Source organism: Anomaloglossus baeobatrachus, chromosome 4, assembly GCF_048569485.1.
Source record: "Anomaloglossus baeobatrachus isolate aAnoBae1 chromosome 4, aAnoBae1.hap1, whole genome shotgun sequence".
Taxonomy (NCBI): domain Eukaryota; kingdom Metazoa; phylum Chordata; class Amphibia; order Anura; family Aromobatidae; genus Anomaloglossus; species Anomaloglossus baeobatrachus.
The window spans coordinates 235926828-235947054 of NC_134356.1; the positions used below are offsets into that span (position 1 = coordinate 235926828).

At 45.6% G+C, this 20227-nt stretch overlaps 1 protein-coding gene across 1 annotated transcript in view; it reads left to right on the top strand.

The window, feature by feature from the left end:
• LOC142302376 (dynein axonemal heavy chain 3-like) overlaps positions 1–20227 on the top strand; it is a 2626214-nt gene that overhangs the window by 1067277 nt on the left and 1538710 nt on the right. The window contains exon 34 of the mRNA XM_075343433.1: positions 10785–10949. Coding sequence (XP_075199548.1) covers positions 10785–10949 — 165 coding nt within the window. The remainder of the gene's footprint in view (positions 1–10784; positions 10950–20227) is intronic.

Below are 20227 nucleotides of genomic sequence, written 5' to 3' on the forward strand. Positions count from 1 at the left end.
ACTCTACAGCTCCGGAATGTCATGCTCCTCAGCCTCCTCCTCCTCCTGCGCATCCTCATCCACTTTACCCTACACACCAGTCCCAAGCTGGAAGTGTTGCGGGCGGAGGAGGGGACGCTGCGCTCTCCCACTGCTCGGGTCCGGCTGCCGCTGCTCTACGGCTGCTGCTGCTCGGTGGCTCGAGCGATGGCCAGATCCCGGGGACTCGAGCGGCGCTCATCGCCCGTGAGTGAAAAGGGGTCGTTTGGGTTTTGGGGATATTGTCCGTGACGCCATCCACGGTTGTGGTGATTGTGTGGACACCACCGCTGCTCTGGACGGGGATCCCGGGAGCCTGTGACAGGGAGCAGCTTTGTTGTTATTTCTCCACGCCGTGGGTAGGGGGGTTGGTTGTCCCAGGGCCCGGTGATGGGGTAGAGATGGATGACAGGCGGGTTGCGGGGCCTGATGAGGTGCAAGGTCGCAGGGGCAGCGCTGTGCCGCACGGCACGGAGGTACTCACTCAGCCCAATGATGATGACACAGTTCACGGTAAAACAAGTGGCTGGATGGACGGGTCCCTCGGACGGCTGCGGTTGTTCCTTCCTGCAGGTTAGTGATGACTGTCTCTCCCTGCACCTAAGTTCAGTGTTGGTAGGGATGGTTTCCCACCGGTAACCCGCTCCCCGACCTGGATATGGGCCGGAGGAGCCCCTTTTGCCCACAGGCGCTGGCCCTGGGAGATGGTTGCCCTTGGCGGTGGCGGTGTCTCCCCTTCACGGTTGGACGGTTGCCTTCTATCGTGAGTTGGCTGTTTGGAAACCCTGAGGTCCCCTTCACTAACGGATTTGGCAAATTCACGGCGACACCAAGCCTTGCCGGGATCCGAAAGGCCCCTGCCAATGGTGCTGGCTTCTCTTTGTATACCGGTCCGGTACGGCCGGGTCACCACCCGTCCACGGTCCTTATGGCAGACTTCAATCGGCCTCCACTGCAGACGGTCACCACATCCTGCCAACCTTGCTGTCCTGTCCGGGCCACACACCCGGACCAACTTCAGGCTCTTTGCTGTCACTTTTCTCCTCTCTACTACTTTCCTCCTTCAACTTCCTTAGCTTAACTCTCACTGCCTGTTTTTTCCCTCCTCCTTGGTGGGTGGAGACCAACCGCCTGGCTCCACCCCCTGGTGTGGACAACAGCCCCTGGGGAAGGCAACAAGGATTTTGTGTTTTGACTATGATATGCCTGCAGGGAGTGTGGGGTGTGTAAGTGTTGTGCTCTGTGGCCCCTGGCTTGTCCAGGGCGACACAGAAGCACTGCAGCACTGCCTCGGGGAAGCGGCAACAGGCTGTGCTGAAGCTAATCTGCATAGGTGACAAACCCCACAATGCAGAAGAGGTGTGGACAGCTCTGAAACAGCAGGCAGATCACTGGCTCACACCTCTGAACCTAAAGCCAGGAAAGGTCATGTGTGACAATGGCCGGAACCTGGTGGCGGCTTTGAGGCGAGGCCAGCTGACACATGTTCCATGCGTGGCCCATGTGCTCAACCTCGTGGTTCAGCGGTTTCTAAAGTCATACCCAGAGCTGTCTGATCTGCTGGTAAAAGTTCGCCGCCTGTCTGCACATTTTCGAAAGTCACCTACTGCTTCAGCCGGCCTTGCTGGCTTTCAGCGCCATTTGCATCTTCCGGCTCACAGACTGGTGTGTGATCACTGATGTCCCCACGCGTTGGAATTCAACTCTGCACATGTTGGTCAGGATATGTGAGAAGAAGAGGGCAGTTGTTGAGTACCTGCATCACCTAAGCCGTAGGGAAATGGGTCAAACTCCAAACATTACACCTGAGGAGTGGAAATGGATGTCCGACCTATGTACCATCCGCCAAAACTTTGATGACTCCACCAAGATGGTGAGCGGCGATGACGACATTATTAGCGTCACCATACCGCTTCTCTGCCTTCTAAAATGGTCTCTGCTCAAAAAACAACCATGATGCATTGCAGGCGGAGCGCGATGAAACAGTAGTGGGTGTGGGTGATAACACACAGCCCAGCCTCGTCTCATCACAACGTGCAGTGGAGGACTATGACGAGGAGGAGGATGAAGACATGGAGCAACTCTCTGGCCAAATTGAGGATATGACATGCAGTCATATCCTCGGTTCAGCGTGGCTGGCCAGAGGACAGGGTAGATGATGATGAGGAGGAGGAGGAGGAGGAGGAGGAGGACAGCATGTTCAGTCATCGTGTTGGTCAGGATACTGAAGTGATGGCTGTTAAGAGTCTGGCACACATGGCTGACTTTATGGTAAGCTGCCTGTCTCGTGACCCTCGCGTTAAGAACATCTTGGCCGACAATCATTACTGGTTGGTAACACTGTTAGACCCACGCTACAAGGAGAACTTTATGTCTCTTATTCCCGAGGTGGAGAGGTCAGGAAAAATGCAGCAGTTCCAGAAGGCCATAGTCACGGAAGTAGGCAAAGCATTCCCCTCACAAAACGATAGCGGCATAGGTCAGGAATCAGTGGACAACCAAGGCGTACAGCCGAGAGGGGCACAAGTCCAATCCGCCAGAGGTAGGGGAACAGTCTTTAAGATGTGGGACAGTTTTCTCAGCCCCTCACATACCACAGCCCCTGAGGTGCGGGGTAGTGCCACAAGAAATCCTAAGTTTGCCCAGATGCTCAAGGAGTACCTTGCAGATCAAACAACTGTACTCTGACATTCCTCTGTGCCTTACAATTAATGGGTATCCAAGCTGGACACGTGGCATGAATTGGCTCTCTACGCCTTGGAAGTCCTGGCCTGCCCTGCCGCTAGCGTTTTGTCAGAGCGTGTTTTTAGTGCCGCAGGTGGAATCATTACAGATAAATGCACCTGCCTGTCAACTGTAAATGCTGACAGGCTGACTCTAATCAAGATGAACAAGGGTTGGATTGGGCCAGACTTCACCACACCACCAGCAAATGACAGCGGAATTTAAAGTTTGTAACGGGATTTTGCCATGTACCTCCACTCACCCATGGTAACACACTTCTGGACTTTTGCTAATCGCTGGACTGCTCCTCTTTCTCCTCATGCGCCATCATGATGACCGTTACAAGAGTTAGGCCTTTGTTTCAGGTATACCCCCAGTGGTAAATTTTTTCGCCCATTCTTTCAGAATGGGCATTACAACGACAGGAGACCCGCTCCTTTGCAATGGGAACAATGTTTTGAGGCCCTCATGCACATCTCTATCCAGGGACAATATGGAGCCTGACGCTGCCACCGACAGGCACACACGTGCGGTTTTTAAATGCAAGCACGGACGCAATAAGAACCTAACAGGTTTTTAGGAGCGACAATTACTGAGAAGTCTGACACTATCAGACACTGCTGACTGACGTGTATTATTCACTAGACTTATGCGTTATATAATAGTTTGTGAAAAATGCACACAAGTGCACCTGTACGCTGCCACCGACAGGCACACACGTGCAGTTTTTAAATGCAAGCACGGACGCAATAAGAACCTAACAGGTTTTTAGGAGCGACAATTACTGAGAAGTCTGACACTATCAGCCACTGCTGACTGACGTGTATTATTCACTAGACTTGTGCGTTATATAATAGTTTGTGAAAAATGAACACAAGTGCACCTGTACGCTGCCACCGACAGGCACACAAGTGCGGTTTTTAAATGCAAGCACGGACGCAATAAGAACCTAACAGGTTTTTAGGAGCGACAATTACTGAGAAGTCTGACACTATCAGACACTGCTGACTGACGTGTATTATTCACTAGACTTGTGCGTTATATAATAGTTTGTGAAAAATGCACACAAGTGCACCTGTACGCTGCCACCGACAGGCACACACGTGCGGTTTTTAAATGCAAGCACGGACGCAATAAGAACCTAACCGGTTTTTAGGAGCGACAATTACTGAGAAGTCTGACACTATCAGACACTGCTGACTGACGTGTATTATTCACTAGACTTGTGCGTTATATAATAGTTTGTGAAAAATGCACACAAGTGCACCTGTACGCTGCCACCGACAGGCACACACGTGCGTTTTTTAAATGCAAGCACGGACGCAATAAGAACCTAACAGGTTTTTAGGAGCGACAATTACTGAGAAGTCTGACACTATCTGGACTGTTTTAGACTGTGTACACCAGCCCCAGATATGATGAAGGCTGGTATACGGTCACCACTAGGAATGGCTATATACCCTGCCTGCCTGCCTGCCTGTATACTGCTACAATAGTCCTGACAAGGACTCTTTTGGTCACTAGCGTGTATTCCAACCTGGCTATACCCTGCCTGTATACAGCAACAATAGTCCTGAGAAGGACTCTGCTACTGTACTCCGACCTGGCTATACCCTGCCTGCCTGTATACAACTAGAATAGTCCTGAGAAGGACTTTTGGTCACACTGTTTGCAGCCCTGCTATGGAAATAGCTATAAAGGGCCGCAAACCTTTCCCTGAAGCAGCGACACTCTCCCTGCACTGACTGTCTGGATAGCTGTGAGCAGAGCACAGCTCGCCGGCCGGTATAAAGGCTCGGTCACGCTGTGCAGGCCGGCCAATCACTGCAATTCCACAACTAACAGGGCTGTGGCATTGCAGTGGTCTGCCAGCCAATCCCTGCATGAGGGCTGGCTCTCAAAAGAGCGCCAACATGCAGAAATGAAGACCACGAGTACAGCACGAGTATCGCGAGATTACTCGGTCCCCGCCGAGTAGACCGAGTACAGTGATACTCGTGCGAGTACCGAGTAGTAACAAGCATGCTCGCTCATCACTAGTGTGGACCTTTTGAATTCAGGTGGTTAAATGGTGAGCCTGTCATGTGTTATGTACTCATAGTGCTAACTGACCCGCCTGGACCTGGTGTTGTGCGTCATTTATAGGCCATTATTCAGACACTGTGCGTCTCGTGTATCCGTGCGAGATGCACCTATATAGTGCTGTTTTGCCCGCCTGACCTGGGTTTCTGGCGTCATTTATAGGTCACAGTTCAGACACTGTGCATTTCACTCATTATATGATGGGCTCCCAGTGCAAGCCTTATTAGTGTGCATGTCTTATGCTAAGCAGCCGCCCCTCCCCCCTAGTGTGGAGGTTGAGTGGCTGTGACATCAGCATCTTGCACCTCGGCTGCAGCCATCTTTATGAGGAAGGCTCACCACATTCTGTGTGTGCACATATCATTTGTCTTGGCTCCTTTTTGGTGTTTTTTTGATATAGTTCTTTGTGGTTTTTTTAACTAATTCAGTGTAGGGACTCGCAAGTGTGAGAATCCTTGACAAACGGATTGCGAGCTTACATATTTTGGGCCAAAATATAAACTAATATCTCACTATTTGAGGTATGGCACATTTTATCCATTTTTGCAGAATGTGTGTGGACCTTTTGAATTCAGGTGGTTAAATGGTGAGCCTGTCATGTGTTATGTACTCATAGTGCTAACTGACCCGCCTGGACCTGGTGTTGTGCGTCATTTATAGGCCATTATTCAGACACTGTGCGTCTCGTGTATCCGTGCGAGATGCACCTATATAGTGCTGTTTTGCCCGCCTGACCTGGGTTTCTGGCGTCATTTATAGGTCACAGTTCAGACACTGTGCATTTCACTCATTATATGATGGGCTCCCAGTGCAAGCCTTATTAGTGTGCATGTCTTATGCTAAGCAGCCACCCCTCCCCCCTAATGTGGAGGTTCAGTGGCTGTGACATCAGCATCTTGCACCTCGGCTGCAGCCATCTTTATGAGGAAGGCTCACCACATTCTGTGTGTGCACATATCATTTGTCTTGGCTCCTTTTTGGTGTTTTTTTGATATAGTTCTTTGTGGTTTTTCTAACTAATTCAGTGTAGGGACTCGCAAGTGTGAGAATCCTTGACAAACGGATTGCGAGCTTACATATTTTGGGCCAAAATATAAACTAATATCTCACTATTTGAGGTATGGCACATTTTATCCATTTTTGCAGGATGTGTGTGGACCTTTTGAATTCAGGTGGTTAAATGGTGAGCCTGTCATGTGTTATGTACTCATAGTGCTAACTGACCCGCCTGGACCTGGTGTTGTGCGTCATTTATAGGCCATTATTCAGACACTGTGCGTCTCGTGTATCCGTGCGAGATGCACCTATATAGTGCTGTTTTGCCCGCCTGACCTGGGTTTCTGGCGTCATTTATAGGTCACAGTTCAGACACTGTGCATTTCACTCATTATATGATGGGCTCCCAGTGCAAGCCTTATTAGTGTGCATGTCTTATGCTAAGCAGCCGCCCCTCCCCCCTAGTGTGGAGGTTGAGTGGCTGTGACATCAGCATCTTGCACCTCGGCTGCAGCCATCTTTATGAGGAAGGCTCACCACATTCTGTGTGTGCACATATCATTTGTCTTGGCTCCTTTTTGGTGTTTTTTTTATATAGTTCTTTGTGGTTTTTCTAACTAATTCAGTGTAGGGACTCGCAAGTGTGAGAATCCTTGACAAACGGATTGCGAGCTTACATATTTTGGGCCAAAATATAAACTAATATCTCACTATTTGAGGTATGGCACATTTTATCCATTTTTGCAGGATGTGTGTGGACCTTTTGAATTCAGGTGGTTAAATGGTGAGCCTGTTATGTGTTATGTACTCATAGTGCTAACTGACCCGCCTGGACCTGGTGTTGTGCGTCATTTATAGGCCATTATTCAGACACTGTGCGTCTCGTGTATCCGTGCGAGATGCACCTATATAGTGCTGTTTTGCCCGCCTGACCTGGGTTTCTGGCGTCATTTATAGGTCACAGTTCAGACACTGTGCATTTCACTCATTATATGATGGGCTCCCAGTGCAAGCCTTATTAGTGTGCATGTCTTATGCTAAGCAGCCGCCCCTCCCCCCTAGTGTGGAGGTTGAGTGGCTGTGACATCAGCATCTTGCACCTCGGCTGCAGCCATCTTTATGAGGAAGGCTCACCACATTCTGTGTGTGCACATATCATTTGTCTTGGCTCCTTTTTGGTGTTTTTTTTATATAGTTCTTTGTGGTTTTTTTAACTAATTCAGTGTAGGGACTCGCAAGTGTGAGAATCCTTGACAAACGGATTGCGAGCTTACATATTTTGGGCCAAAATATAAACTAATATCTCACTATTTGAGGTATGGCACATTTTATCCATTTTTGCAGAATGTGTGTGGACCTTTTGAATTCAGGTGGTTAAATGGTGAGCCTGTCATGTGTTATGTACTCATAGTGCTAACTGACCCGCCTGGACCTGGTGTTGTGCGTCATTTATAGGCCATTATTCAGACACTGTGCGTCTCGTGTATCCGTGCGAGATGCACCTATATAGTGCTGTTTTGCCCGCCTGACCTGGGTTTCTGGCGTCATTTATAGGTCACAGTTCAGACATTGTGCATTTCACTCATTATATGATGGGCTCCCAGTGCAAGCCTTATTAGTGTGCATGTCTTATGCTAAGCAGCCACCCCTCCCCCCTAATGTGGAGGTTGAGTGGCTGTGACATCAGCATCTTGCACCTCGGCTGCAGCCATCTTTATGTGGTAGCCGCATGGCCTGCTTAGCAAAGGCCAGTTAAGTTGTTATTGTAGCAAAGTTATAACTAAATATGCTTTTTAATCCTTCTCCTTGTATCAATTCTTCTGACAGTTAGGGCAACATACAGTTGGTACCGCAGAGCTCTAAATGTTTCTTAACCCCGTGAATGCTAGATAAAACCTTTCACTGATATAAATCTTAGCATATTTCCTGTTGCACAATAAATCTCATGCCTTGCTGTTGCTACCTTGACTCCCATAATTAAACCCTACCCCCTGGTGGTACCTATGCCATCTCTTCAAAAACAGTCTGTGTGACCAAAATGCAGTTAAGAACAACTATCATCTGTTTATCCATAGTCATATAAGGATAAGAAGTTTCTACTGATTTATTTGTTTTAAAGAGATCGAAAAGAATTAAATAAAGCCCTCGGAGATATTTAAGTATTACTCATCTATTTTCAGGGCAATTGGAGTGCATGTGATATGTGGCAAATTTATTTGCCACAAATAGAAGTTTTGGGATTTTTTTTTTCAAAGTTTAGCTCATTTAAATTTCAAAAGATTCAATCACATTGTTACGGCAAGAGCGGCAGAGAGTATTATAGCCGAGATGGAGGTTTGGACCCCTTGGATCATGATGCCCAGGCTTACCCTAGAGGGGAGTGACTAAGTGCATCCTGGGTATTCATCAGTGTCTCTGATGGTAAGGTTGGACTTAGCTGTCGGTAAACACCAAGTACCACTCCAGGGCAGTCCTCGGGTCCGCAGTAGCTGAATCAAATAGTAGCAGGCAGGACAGGGTCGAGGCCATAGGCTGGAGTCTGGACTGGCAGCACGTGATATGGAGTCAAAGCCACTGGTGGATGTCAGGACTGGCAGCAGAGTCAGAGCTACAGGCAGGAGCCAGGCAAGGCAAAGCCGGAACCACAGGGTGTACAGGTTCAGGTTCAGGTACAGGTACTGGCAGGTAGAGAAAAATCAGATTCAGGTACCAACAGAACAGCTGCTTCAGACCAGTTCACAAATCGGACAAATACTGGAGCACAGGCTGGAGTCTTTGTTATGTACAGGCAGGGTAACTGATGCTGAGACACAAGAAATGGGACCTGACATTAACACTAGAAGCACACAACTAACAAGGAACTAACATTGAACAGGCACCTCCCAGAAAAGGAGGGTGCCTTAAATACACAAAAGTTCCCAGCAATAAACAGAGGAAGAGTACAGTATTAGACTGCACATGCTGGCCATTTAAGAGGCAGGGTGCACATGTACCATAAGGCTTTTCCCGGCATGTACAAGTTCTGAAATGCAGAGTGGAGCTGAAGCAACAGGGAGATAGTAGCGGAGAGCTAAAAGAAAAGGGACACATGCACGGCTGTACCAGTGATTGTGTTGACATCCCTGCTGGGTAGAGGAGCAAGTTGTCAGACATCTCAAATGTGTTCATGATTTAAATGTATATGTGTTATTTATTTTTTAAAAATACGTATTTCTATATAAGATTTGATGTTGCAGCAAAATGCATATACAGTTAGGTCCAGAAATATTTGGACAGTGACACAAGTTTTGTTATTTTAGCTGTTTACAAAAACATGTTCAGAAATACAATTATATATATAATATGGGCTGAAAGTGCACACTCCCAGCTGCAATATGAGAGTTTTCACATCCAAATCGGATAAAGGGTTTAGGAATCATAGCTCTGTAATGCATAGCCTCCTCTTTTTAAAGGGACCAAAAGTAATTGGACAAGGGACTCTAAGGGCTGCAATTAACTCTGAAGGCGTCTCCCTCATTAACCTGTAATCAATGAAGTAGTTAAAAGGTCTGGGGTTGATTACAGGTGTGTGGTTTTGCATTTGGAAGCTGTTGCTGTGACCAGACAACATGCGGTCTAAGGAACTCTCAATTGAGGTGAAGCAGAACATCCTGAGGCTGAAAAAAAAGAAAAAATCCATCAGAGAGATAGCAGACATGCTTGGAGTAGCAAAATCAACAGTCGGGTACATTCTGAGAAAAAAGGAATTGACTGGTGAGCTTGGGAACTCAAAAAGGCCTGGGCGTCCACGGATGACAACAGTGGTGGATGATCGCCGCATACTTTCTTTGGTGAAGAAGAACCTGTTCACAACATCAACTGAAGTCCAGAACACTCTCAGTGAAGTAGGTGTATCTGTCTCTAAGTCAACAGTAAAGAGAAGACTCCATGAAAGTAAATACAAAGGGTTCACATCTAGATGCAAACCATTCATCAATTCCAAAAATAGACAGGCCAGAGTTAAATTTGCTGAAAAACACCTCATGAAGCCAGCTCAGTTCTGGAAAAGTATTCTATGGACAGATGAGACAAAGATCAACCTGTACCAGAATGATGGGAAGAAAAAAGTTTGGAGAAGAAAGGGAATGGCACATGATCCAAGGCACACCACATCCTCTGTAAAACATGGTGGAGGCAACGTGATGGCATGGGCATGCATGGCTTTCAATGGCACTGGGTCACTTGTGTTTATTGATGACATAACAGCAGACAAGAGTAGCCGGATGAATTCTGAAGTGTACCGGGATATACTTTCAGCCCAGATTCAGCCAAATGCCGCAAAGTTGATCGGACGGCGCTTCATAGTACAGATGGACAATGACCCCAAGCATACAGCCAATGCTACCCAGGAGTTCATGAGTGCAAAAAAGTGGAACATTCAGCAATGGCCAAGTCAATCACCAGATCTTAACCCAATTGAGCATGCATTTCACTTGCTCAAATCCAGACTTAAGACGGAAAGACCCACAAACAAGCAAGGCCTGAAGGCTGCGGCTGTAAAGGCCTGGCAAAGCATTAAGAAGGAGGAAACCCAGCGTTTGGTGATGTCCATGGGTTTCAGACTTAAGGCTGTGATTGCCTCCAAAGGATTCGCAACAAAATATTGAAAATAAAAATATTTTGTTTGGGTTTGGTTTATTTGTCCAATTACTTTTGACCTCCTAAAATGTGGAGTGTTTGTAAAGAAATGTGTACAATTCCTACAATTTCTATCAGATATTTTTGTTCAAACCTTCAAATTAAACGTTACAATCTGCACTTGAATTCTGTTGTAGAGGTTTCATTTCAAATTCAATGTGGTGGCATGCAGAGCCCAACTCGCGAAAATTGTGTCACTGTCCAAATATTTCTGGACCTAACTGTATTCTTTGTAGAAAAATGAAGTGCTTTTAATTTTTTTTCTTATTTTTATTTTCAATTTGCAGTTTTTGTCCCATGATGTCCCTCTTTTCGATAGCATCATTTCTGACCTCTTCCCAGGGGTTGTTATGCCAGCTCCTGACCATGGCAGTCTAGAGGTGTCCATCAGGGAAATTACAAGGAAAATGAATCTGCAACCAGTCCCTTGCTTCATCAAGAAGATAATACAAGTCAGCAAGTGTTCCTCTTATTTGTGTGATAATGTTTTCTATTGAATATATTAAATCAGACTTTTCATAGAGTAAATTTAGAATATTTAATATATCATTTTCTTCATTACATTATATAGTTATAGACATATGGTATAATCATTTTTCATGTGCAAACACTTCTTCACGGTATAAAGTATTGTGTCACAGTACAGTAAACAATATTGAGTAGTCAGTTACACCTTTTATTAAAATTATTATTATTATTATTATTATTATTATTATTATTTATTTTTAAAGCACCAATGATTCCATGGTTCTGTGCATGTGAAAAGGTTTTACCTACAAAGTACAAATATACCGTATTTTTCGCTTTATAAGACGCACTTTTGTTCCCCCAAATTTTGGGGGAAAGTAGGGGGTGCGTCTTATAAGCCGAATATACGGGGGGGGGTGGTATATATATATGTACACTGCAGCGTCCAGGGGAGGTGGGGGCAGCAGCTCTGGAGCACAGGGGAACGCAGCCTTTGATCTCCTGCACCCGCTCATATAATATGCACAGCCGCTGTCCATCTCCAATGGTGCTGAAATCGCACGCAGTGATGGGCTGAGGGAGCGGTGCATATTATATGAGCCTGCGTCCCAGTGTGATCGCACATGCCCACCCCTGTGTTAGATTTGGCCCCCAGGCTGCTGCTCATTCTAAAATAAAAAAGCTTTACTTACCCCTGCAGCGTTTCTCCCCGTGTCCCTGCTTCCACTGTGATCAGGCAGGCAGAGAGCTCAGGCTGCTGTGCCGATCACATGACCGCACTGAGAACCAGGAAGTGGAAGAACAGAAGCACGGAGCCAGACAGGAGGGAGCTCAGCGCTGGAGGAGATAAGGAAAGAGGGTTTTATTTTACTTTGGGCAGCAGCCTAGGGGCCATATCTGACACAGGGGGACTTGTGCGATCTATAGGGGCCATGGGCAGCACTATGGGGGCGATATCTGACACAGGGGGACTTGTGCGATCTATATAGGGGCCATGGGCAGCACTATGGGGGCGATATCTGACACAGGGGGACTTGTGCGATCTATAGGGGCCATGGGCAGCACTATGGGGGCGATATCTGACACAGGGGGACTTGTGCGATCTATATAGGGGCCATGGGCAGCACTATGGGGGCGATATCTGACACAGGGGGACTTGTGCGATCTATAGGGGCCATGGGCAGCACTATGGGGGCGATATCTGACACAGGGGGACTTGTGCAATCTATATAGGGGCCATGGGCAGCACTATGGGGGCGATATCTGACACAGGGGGACTTGTGCGATCTATAGGGGCCATGGGCAGCACTATGGGGGCGATATCTGACACAGGGGGACTTGTGCGATCTATAGGGGCCATGGGCAGCACTATGGGGGTGATATCTGACACAGGGTGACTTGTGCGATCTATAGGGGCCATGGGCAGCACTATGGGGGCGATATCTGACACAGGGGGACTTGTGCGATCTATAGGGGCCATGGGCAGCACTATGGGGGCGATATCTGACACAGGGGGACTTGTGCAATCTATATAGGGGCCATGGGCAGCACTATGGGGGCGATATCTGACACAGGGGGACTTGTGCAATCTATATAGGGGCCATGGGCAGCACTATGGGGGCGATATCTAACACAGGGGGACTTGTGCGATCTATAGGGGCCATGGGCAGCAGCATGGGGGCGTTATCTAACACGGGAACATTTTCAATCCATAGGGGACCATAGGCAGCACAGGGGAACGTGTGCCATCACAAGGGGGCTATATTCAATATAAGGGGGCCATATCCAGATTAAGGGGGCTAATTTTAGGATGGGGGGCTATGAGGGACATATACCCTATATGATTTGTTAGAGGGACACTGGCATTATAAGATGGACCCCATTTAACATTAAAAAAAAATAATTCTCTTTTCCTTCACCAAATTTGGGGGTGCGTCTTATAATCAAGTGCGTCTTATAAAGCGAAAAATACGGTAAATAAATAAGAAAGAAAAAAACAAACAATGACAGACTGGAACAGAGGGTGAGAGTGCCCTGCACTAGCAAGCTTCCAGTCTAAAGGATAATGGCGAAGGAGATGGTAGGTTGAGGGGATTCAGTAGCGTGGGCGGTGGTTTGGTGACACCTGGATGATGGCAATCTGTAAGCTTTCTTGAAAAGATGCAGGGGCATAACTACAAGGTGGGTTGCAGTCTCATCCAGGCCATGGAGCTCTAGGGGGCCCAAAAAAGTCCTTTGGCCTAATGTACAGTTAGGTCCAGAAATATTTGGACAGTGACACAATTTTCGCGAGTTGGGCTCTGCATGCCACCACATTGGATTTGAAATGAAACCTCTACAACAGAATTCAAGTGCAGATTGTAACGTTTAATTTGAAGGTTTGAACAAAAATATCTGATAGAAATTGTAGGAATTGTACACATTTCTTTACAAACACTCCACATTTTAGGAGGTCAAAAGTAATTGGACAAATAAACCAAACCCAAAAAAAATTTTTTATTTTCAATATTTTGTTGCGAATCCTTTGGAGGCAATCACTGCCTTAAGTCTGGAACCCATGGACATCACCAAACGCTGGGTTTCCTCCTTCTTAATGCTTTGCCAGGCCTTTAGAGCCGCAGCCTTCAGGTCTTGCTTGTTTGTGGGTCTTTCCGTCTTAAGTCTGGATTTGAGCAAGTGAAATGCATGCTCAATTGAGTTAAGATCTCGTGATTGACTTGCAGAATGTTCCACTTTTTTGCACTCATGAACTCCTGGGTAGCTTTGGCTGTATGCTTAGGGTCATTGTCCATCTGTACTATGAAGCGCCGTCCGATCAACTTTGCGGCATTTGGCTGAATCTGGGCTGAAAGTATATCCCGGTACACTTCAGAATTCATCCGGCTACTCTTGTCTGCTGTTATGTCATCAATAAACACAAGTGACCCAGTGCCATTGAAAGCCATGCATGCCCATGTCATCACGTTGCCTCCACCATGTTTTACAGAGGATGTGGTGCGCCTTGGATCATGTGCCGTTCCCTTTCTTCTCCAAACTTTTTTCTTCCCATCATTCTGGTACAGGTTGATCTTGGTCTAATCTGTCCATAGAATACTTTTCCAGAACTGAGCTGGCTTCATGAGGTGTTTTTCAGCAAATTTAACTCTGGCCGGTCTATTTTTGGAATTGATGAATGGTTTGCATCTAGATGTGAACCCTTTGTATTTACTTTTATGGAGTCTTCTCTTTACTGTTGACTTAGAGACAGATACACCTACTTCACTGAGAGTGTTCTGGACTTCAGTTGATGTTGTGAACGGGTTCTTCTTCACCAAAGAAAGTATGCGGCGATCATCCACCACTGTTGTCATCCGTGGACGCCCAGGCCTTTTTGAGTTCCCAAACTCACCAGTCAATTCCTTTTTTCTCAGAATGTACCCGACTGTTGATTTTGCTACTCCAAGCATGTCTGCTATCTCTCTGATGGATTTTTTCTTTTTTTTCAGCCTCAGGATGTTCTGCTTCACCTCAATTGAGAGTTCCTTAGACCGCATGTTGTCTGGTCACAGCAACAGCTTCCAAATGCAAAACCACACACCTGTAATCAACCCCAGACCTTTTAACTACTTCATTGATTACAGGTTTACGAGGGAGACGCCTTCAGAGTTAATTGCAGCCCTTAGAGTCCCTTGTCCAATTACTTTTGGTCCCTTGAAAAAGAGGAGGCTATGCATTACAGAGCTATGATTCCTAAACCCTTTCTCCGATTTGGATGTGAAAACTCTCATATTGCAGCTGGGAGTGTGTACTTTCAGCTCATATTATATATATAATTGTATTTCTGAACATGTTTTTGTAAACAGCTAAAATAACAAAACTTGTGTCACTGTCCAAATATTTCTGGACCTAACTGTATATATAAGAACAATGTATAACAATGTAACTATATATATATATATATATATATATATATACATGAACAATGATATTAAAGACTTTCAATTAGTGATGAGCGAACTCACAGATATCTGGTATTAGCGGGACTAACCGGACTTTAAAAAAAAATTTGGCTATGGCTATAATTAATCCCGGATATCTGGCCGGACACTGGTCTCTATATAAGTCTTAGTTAAGTCTTTGGGGACAAGAATCCGCCACTTAAAAATAATAGTATAAGGGATAGGAGGATTAGAACAAGTGCACTATACTTACCGAGTCTCTGGCATGGCTTTAACTGCTTCCAGGCCCCTCACTCTTCTTCCTCATTATTGCTCATCCATATTTACTGCTTCCTGTGCCCACCTTTCCTATCACTAATCCAGGGCTTAGTGGCAGCTGTGAGCTGCGATTAACCCCATATTACCCCGATTGCTGCTGCACCAGGGCAAGCCTCAAGAGCCATTTAACATTCTGGGATTGTCACATCTAATGGATGCAGCAATACTGGGTGGCTGGAAGCTGCTATTTTTAAGCTGGGGAGCACACTAGCCATGGATCTCCCGAGCTTGAAAATACCAGCCCCCAGCTGTCAGGTTTGATCTTGGCTGTGTATCAAAATAATTTTAATAAAGCTACATGCTGCTTCTCTTATTTTGATACACATCCAAAATAGGTGCATGACTTGGGGCTGCAGCCTGTAGCTGTGAGCTTTATCTGTGCTGGTATCGATAGGTGGGTGAGCCCTATGCCATTTTATTTATTTATTTATTTTACACCACCATATAATAGACCCCCAGACAGGATCTGTGATTCCAATCAATCACAAACACTGTCTGGGGGCATTGTCTGACTGCAGCCAATCAGAAACACTGCTGGGAGGGGAAAGCAGTGAATATGTATGAGGTATAATGAGTGGCCCCAGAAGTACAGCCACGAGAGCAATTACAGCTACGCCGGTGACTCAGTAAGTATGTCCTGCTTTATTCCTTCCTTAATTTCTTTCTTTTACAGCCTCTACGCCATTTTACAACACATAAATATGGTGTGATAACTGATCTGTTCATCAAATAGCTCGGTGAACAGTGGGAAGCACAGTAAAGATCGGCGAACCGAACATTGAAAGGTTCACTCATCTCTAGTTATTGGTCTATGGTCTTATCCAGCCTCCACTGTACTGTGAAAGATGGTATTCATTACAGCAGGTGGCTTTGTCATGCTGAAGCAAAACTTACATTTGTTAAAATCAATCATCTCATATCTATACTGTACCTGCTGCCAGGTTGGCTCGTTCTTGCTACCTACAGCCAAATATCTCCATGCCTGTCCCATCCTATTCTACACTGTGATATCTACTGATGACACAGAAACTGCATATAGAAATGCTAGCCACACATCTTCTGCCTGTCAACAAATGTTTTAAGGCAATTGCGGACTTTGAAGTATTGCAATTTGTGGTAAAGCAATTTACTGTTAATCAAATTGTGGGGAAAATTTTGATGAAGCCAGCTTAAAGAGGCTGTTTCCTACGTTTACATTGACAACCTATCCTTAGGTTAGGTCATCAATGACAGATTGACAGAGGTCCAAAACTCTGCACCCTCGCCGATTAGCTGTTCTTGATGTCGGCAGAAGGTAGGTGGAAATACTCAGTTCCGGAGCTGCTCCATCTACTGATAGTGGCCGTGGCCGGGTACTGCACATCTGCCACCTATTTATCTGAAGATGGAGTAGCTCCAAAAGTGAGCATTCCTGGCTGCCTGCTGCTGTCACCAAGAACAGCTGATTGGCGGAGATGAAGAGTGTTGGACCTTGGATTAACTGACATTGATAACCTATCCTAAGGATAGGCCATCAATGTAAAAGTGGTGGACAACCTCTTAAACTTAAAGGGAACCTGTCAGCAGAAATTTCCCCTAAAACCTAAAAGCTTCCCCCTCTGCAGCTCCTGGGCTGCATTCTAGAAAGGTCCCTGTTATTATTGTGCCCCCTTTCTGACCAAAATACAGAGTTTATAAAGTGGTACCTTTTTGGATTTGGATTCTGTAAATGTGACACGGGGGCAGACTGCCTGGCGTCCGTTATTCTGCCTCCTGTCGCTTTAGGCCGTCCCCCATTGCTGATTTCCATAGCTGTGGACGCCGCCCAGTGCTCCACAGGTCCCCGCGCATGCCCAGTGCCCATCTGTCGTGGATGAGCACTGTGCCCAGTGTCACCGCTGGTGACGTGCGCGCAGGCTTTAGATTATGGGCGGTGCTGTGATGTTTATTACCAAGCAACTGCCCATAATCGTGGGACCGCGCTTTCCCCCTCGGCGTCCTTCGTTCTGCGCAAGCGCGGTGCTGCTGACCCCACGTCACCTCTTTCCCATCTTGCCCTGAGGCAGGAAATAGATGGGAAGGAGGTGACGTGGGGTCAGCAGCACCGCGCTTGTGCAGAACGAAGGACGCCGAGGGGGAAAACGCGGTCCCGCGATTATGGGCGGTTGCTTAGTAATAAACATCACAGCACCGCCCATAATCTAAAGCCTGCGCGCACGTCAGCAGCGGTGACACTGGGCACAGTGCTCATCCACGAGAGATGGGCACTGGGCATGCGCGGGGACCTGTGGAGCACTGGGCGGCGTCCACAGCTATAGAAAGGAGTGATGGGGACGGCCTAAAGCGGCAGGAGGCAGAATAACGGATGCCAGGCAGCCCGCCCCCGTGCCACATTTACAGAATCCAAATCCAAAAAGGTACCACTTTATAAACTCTGTATTTTGGTCAGAAAGGGGGCACAATAATAACAGGGACCTTTCTAGAATGCAGCCCAGGAGCTGCAGAGGGGGAATCTTTTAGGTTTTAGGGGAAATTTCTGCTGACAGGTTCCCTTTAATTGGTAAACTTTTATCATTTTAGGAAATTTCTTCCAAGGCCAATTTTTTGAATGAGGTGGAGACCCTTTTTAATTACTTTATACAGAAATATATCTTTCCACTGACCACATAGACTACAATATACAGTTAGGTCCAGAAATATTTGGACAGTGACACAAGTTTTGTTATTTTAGCTGTTTACAAAAACATGTTCAGAAATACAATTATATATATAATATGGGCAGAAAGTGCACACTCCCAGCTGCAATATGAGAGTTTTCACATCCAAATCGGAGAAAGGGTTTAGGAATCATAGCTCTGTAATGCATAGCCTCCTCTTTTTCAAGGGACCAAAAGTAATTGGACAAGGGACTCTAAGGGCTGCAATTAACTCTGAAGGTGTCTCCCTCGTTAACCTGTAATCAATGAAGTAGTTAAAAGGTCTGGGGTTGATTACAGGTGTGTGGTTTTGCATTTGGATGCTGTTGCTGTGACCAGACAACATGCGGTCTAAGGAACTCTCAATTGAGGTGAAGCAGAACATCCTGAGGCTGAAAAAAAAGAAAAAATCCATCAGAGAGATAGCAGACATGCTTGGAGTAGCAAAATCAACAGTCGGGTACATTCTGAGAAAAAAGGAATTGACTGGTGAGCTTGGGAACTCAAAAAGGCCTGGGCGTCCACGGATGACAACAGTGGTGGATCATCGCCGCATACTTTGTTTGGTGAAGAAGAACCCGTTCACAACATCAACTGAAGTCCAGAACACTCTCAGTGAAGTAGGTGTATCTGTCTCTAAGTCAACAGTAAAGAGAAGACTCCATGAAAGTAAATAGAAAGGGTTCACATCTAGATGCAAACCATTCATCAATTCCAAAAATAGACAGGCCAGAGTTAAATTTGCTGAAAAACACTTCATGAAGCCAGCTCAGTTCTGGAAAAGTATTCTATGGACAGATGAGACCAAGATCAACCTGTATCAGAATGATGGGAAGAAAAAAGTTTGGAGAAGAAAGGGAACGGCACATGATCCAAGGCACACCACATCCTCTGTAAAACATGGTGGAGGCAACGTGATGGCATGGGCATGCATGGCTTTCAATGGCACTGGGTCACTTGTGTTTATTGATGACGTAACAGCAGACAAGAGTAGCTGGATGAATTCTGAAGTGTACCGGGATATACTTTCAGCCCAGATTCAGCCAAATGCCGCAAAGTTGATCGGACGGCGCTTCATAGTACAGATGGACAATGACCACAAGCATACAGCCAAAGCTACCCAGAAGTTCATGAGTGCAAAAAAGTGGAACATTCTGCAATGGCCAAGTCAATCACCAGATCTTAACCCAATTGAGCATGCATTTCACTTGCTCAAATCCAGACTTAAGACGGAAAGACCCACAAACAAGCAAGACCTGAAGGCTGCAGCTGTAAAGGCCTGGCAAAGCATTAAGAAGGAGGAAACCCAGCGTTTGGTGATGTCCATGGGTTCCAGACTTAAGGCAGTGATTGCCTATAAAGGATTCGCAACAAAATATTGAAAATAAAAATATTTTGTTTGGGTTTGGTTTATTTGTCCAATTACTTTTGACCTCCTAAAATGTGGAGTGTTTGTAAAGAAATGTGTACAATTCCTACAATTTCTATCAGATATTTTTGTTCAAACCTTCAAATTAAACATTACAATCTGCATTTGAATTCTGTTGTAGAGGCTTCAATTCAAATCCAATGTGGTGGCATGCAGAGCCCAACTCGCGAAAATTGTGTCACTGTCCAAATATTTCTGGACCTAACTGTATATAAGAAATATTACAGTTTTCTTCACAAATTCATCTTCAGTCATAATGAAGAGATAAGCGATTGTTATTTTACACATTTACTGTGCAGCAAACATGTAAATTGTTCAAATCAAAATTTAAAAAATTGCGGTCATGAGAAGTTATCTTTGGTTATTTTCCGTTCTCTTGGCATTACTATGATATTAGAATGACTTGAGGCTTCCTATGTTGAATGTTTAAATTATAACATTCAAATTGCAATGAATTACCTCTATTCATTTTAAAACTAAAACTGAACAAATTGATCTATGCATCTAATTATGTTGATGCTATTACATTTCAATAATAATTTTAGTTTTCATCATTACCCCTTGTGACCTTCTGAAATATGTTTTTCAGACATACATACAATTTCCTCTTGACTCTCTTTTCTGCAAGAGTAGAAAGGTAAAATGAGGTACACTGTTGAGCAAAAAAGTAACAATGTTTTGAGGTTTTGACTTTCAGGCTCCATATCTCACCATCCACTACAGCTTTGAGCATAAGACGATCTTTATTATATAGACAATCATCTTGGCTATCTCATACATAAATTTGACTTACAGCTATTTAGCATTAGTTATGCAGAGAATTGTCATGTTACTGCATTGATGCTGAATAAAAGTTTTATTATTTTGTTAGTATTTTGTAAATCCACATTTGGCTTTCAACA